Below are 3,060 nucleotides of genomic sequence, written 5' to 3' on the forward strand. Positions count from 1 at the left end.
TCCTTTTGTTAATTTCATGACATTTCAAGCCATAGGCCTTCTCCATATGCTGTTATAAACCAGTATCTAAAATAGCACATGCCAATGCTAAACAACACAATCAGGTTTGTAGTGCTAATAGTGGGCAGGCTAAAGAAGTAAACCCCATTATGGTTCAGCCTTTAGCTAGGCTTGTTCCTGTCAGGATGTAGATTAGCACTTTATAAATTCCTAACAACTGTAATAAAAGCTTAAAGAAGTTTTAAAACTTGCAAGTTCTAAGACCTGTATCACCTTGGGGACTTTCCTCTTGGGATATCTCAAAAAGCTCAGAATAAATGAAGAATTTGTAAATTTCATTTTAAAAAATTCATAGCATTTTCCACCTATTAATCATAATTCAGAGAAAAAAAATCCTTCTTTGGGCTGGAGATTAGGACACCTGGGTTCAAGTCCGGGCTCCATCCCTGGCATGCACACAGACTCAGAGAAGTCACTTCAGCTCTGTAGGCCTCCACATCCCTTTAGATACAACGAGGGGATGCAGCAACCTCAGAACAACCCGTCACACACACCTGGAACATGGGAGGCCTTCACCTCACATGCTGGTCCATTTTAAACTTTGTTTCAGATCTTACTTTATCTCATCTAAGAACTAAGGAACACTCCTTACCGCATCATTTAACCTTTATTCTTTTGCGCAGGTATGTTCTCATACTGGGCAACAGGGACCTGACCACATACTGCATGCCTAGGACTCTTCCAAGGAATGCTGAAGAGCTGCTTTGTACTTTGTGAAGACAGAGGGAGCATAACATGGAAAAAGCAAATTGGAACTCCACCATGGTGGGGTTCATTCTGCTGGGACTCTCAGACCACCCAACGCTGGAGAAAACGTTCTTTGTGCTCATCCTGCTGATGTACCTGGTGGTCCTGCTGGGCAACGGGGTCCTCATCCTGGTCACCATCCTTGACTCCCACCTGCACACGCCCATGTACTTCTTCCTGGGGAACCTCTCCTTCTTGGACATCTGCTTCACAACCTCCTCTGTTCCTCTGTTCCTGCACAGCTTCCTGATACCACGGGAAACCATCTCTTTCTCAGCCTGTGCACTGCAGATGGCACTCTCTTTTGCCTTGGCGGGAACAGAGTGCCTGCTCCTGGGCATGATGGCATTTGATCGCTATGTGGCCATCTGCAACCCCCTGAGATACCCCATGGTCATGAGAAAAGCTGCCTACGTGCCCATGGCTGCCGGTTCCTGGGCCATTGGTGGTGCTGCTTCTGTGGTGCACACATCCTTGGCAATTCGGCTGCCATTTTGTGGGGACAACGTCATCAACCACTTCACCTGTGAGATCCTGGCTGTCCTGAAGTTGGCCTGTGCTGACATCTCTATCAATGTGATCAGCATGGGGGTGACAAATGTGATATTTCTGGTAGTCCCAGTTCTCTTCATCACTGTCTCATATGTCTTCATCATCACCACCATCCTGAGGATCCCCTCAGCCGAGGGCAGGAGAAAGGCCTTCTCTACCTGCTCTGCCCACCTCACTGTGGTGATTGTCTTCTACGGGACCTTATTTTTCATGTATGGGAAGCCCAAGTCAAAGGACCCGCTGGGCAAAGACAAAGTGGACCTTTCAGACAAGCTCATCTCACTCTTCTATGGGGTGCTGACCCCCATGCTCAACCCCATCATCTACAGCCTGAGGAACAAGGACGTGAAGGCGGCTGTGAGGAACCTGGGAGCTCAGAAACGCTTCACCCCGTGATGGTGGGAGGGTCCTGGTGTTCTATGATCTCTGGTTGCTCTTCCATAAGGGTCTCAGAAGAGAAGAAAGACCACCAAAGGAAGGCTTACTTCATCAAAAGTTATCATAGGTCGGTCGTATTACACAGAAGGGCTCTGTATAAGCAAGAAGTTCTTTACACTTTCCCACCTCGTTAGATAAGCAGACCAGCCAAGGTCATTCTAATTGCCTAGTCTTGTAGACCTCAGTCTCTGCGAGGGTGCTGAGCATTTGAATCAGGGAAAGGTGATTTTTGGTATTTTTACTGTTTAGTTAATGAACCTACAGGTTTTATGTCAACACTGGCAGAGAAAAATCAGGCAACATTTCTTAAATGCACATATGAAAATAAAACAATGCGGAAATTAAAAAGAAAAAAGCAATAAATAGGAAGATGAAAATATTAGTAGATGGAGTTCAACATAAGGTTGAACTGAATGGTAACATGAAAGAAAGTAACCATTCAAATATATTCAAAGACAAAGTTAAAGATATTGTAGAAAAGACAAAAGACTAGAGATTTGTTAGCTTTTCTTCTCTGGAAAAGTCTATAAAAATATTCTGCTATGTTTGGAAAGCAAAACTTAAACTTTTATTGGGCAATTTATATCTTTTGTCAAAAGCCTTACCAGGTAATTAGCGAGCGCTTTTTGACCACAGCCACCAAAACGGCTTCTGTATAGCAAAATCTTACTTTTACTCTTTTTTATAATTGTTATTTGTCTTCGACCTGCTATATTCTCACTTTGTGAAATTCTGTGATGGATCCTTAGTCCCTTATCCAGTTCCTCATCTTTCCCCCCAGATTTTAATCTCTCCCTTTTTTAAATCTGAAATCTAGGAGAGCAATTTAGGTTGTTATTTACTTTTAGTATTGTTCCTTACAAGGAATGAGAATCTGCCTGCCACTGGCCTTCTGCTCTCCAATACTAAATCTAGATGTCAGTGGAACAATCTAACAGAGTTTGGGTGAAGTGGGTTATGTGTATGGAATTCTACACACACCTAAACGTTGCATTGCATGAGAATTAAAAAGACTCTCTCTGTCATGTGAAAATACAGAAAGCACAACACCTGCCATGTTCTATTTTTGAATAAAAATTGCTTTAAGAAGCTTTCAGAACAAAGAATTTTAAAAAGTAATTGAATCATGGAATGGAGAAAGACTTCTTGACCAAAAGGGGGAAGAGAGAAATGAGACAAAATAAAGTTCCAATGGCTGAGAGATTTCAAACAGAGTCAAGAAATTATCCCGGAGGTGTTTTTTATGCGTTGTATAGATGAATC

At 42.8% G+C, this 3,060-nt stretch overlaps 1 protein-coding gene across 1 annotated transcript; it reads left to right on the plus strand.

The window, feature by feature from the left end:
* Window positions 1-795: 795 nt before the first annotated feature.
* Window positions 796-1,755, plus strand: LOC143656301 (olfactory receptor 2S2). Its single transcript, XM_077128313.1, has one exon. The coding sequence runs from the start codon at window positions 796-798 to the stop codon at window positions 1,753-1,755; it is 960 nt and encodes a 319-aa protein (XP_076984428.1).
* The last annotated feature ends 1,305 nt before the right edge of the window (window positions 1,756-3,060 follow it).

The sequence above is a fragment of the Tamandua tetradactyla genome, chromosome 2, assembly GCF_023851605.1.
Source record: "Tamandua tetradactyla isolate mTamTet1 chromosome 2, mTamTet1.pri, whole genome shotgun sequence".
Classification (NCBI taxonomy): domain Eukaryota; kingdom Metazoa; phylum Chordata; class Mammalia; order Pilosa; family Myrmecophagidae; genus Tamandua; species Tamandua tetradactyla.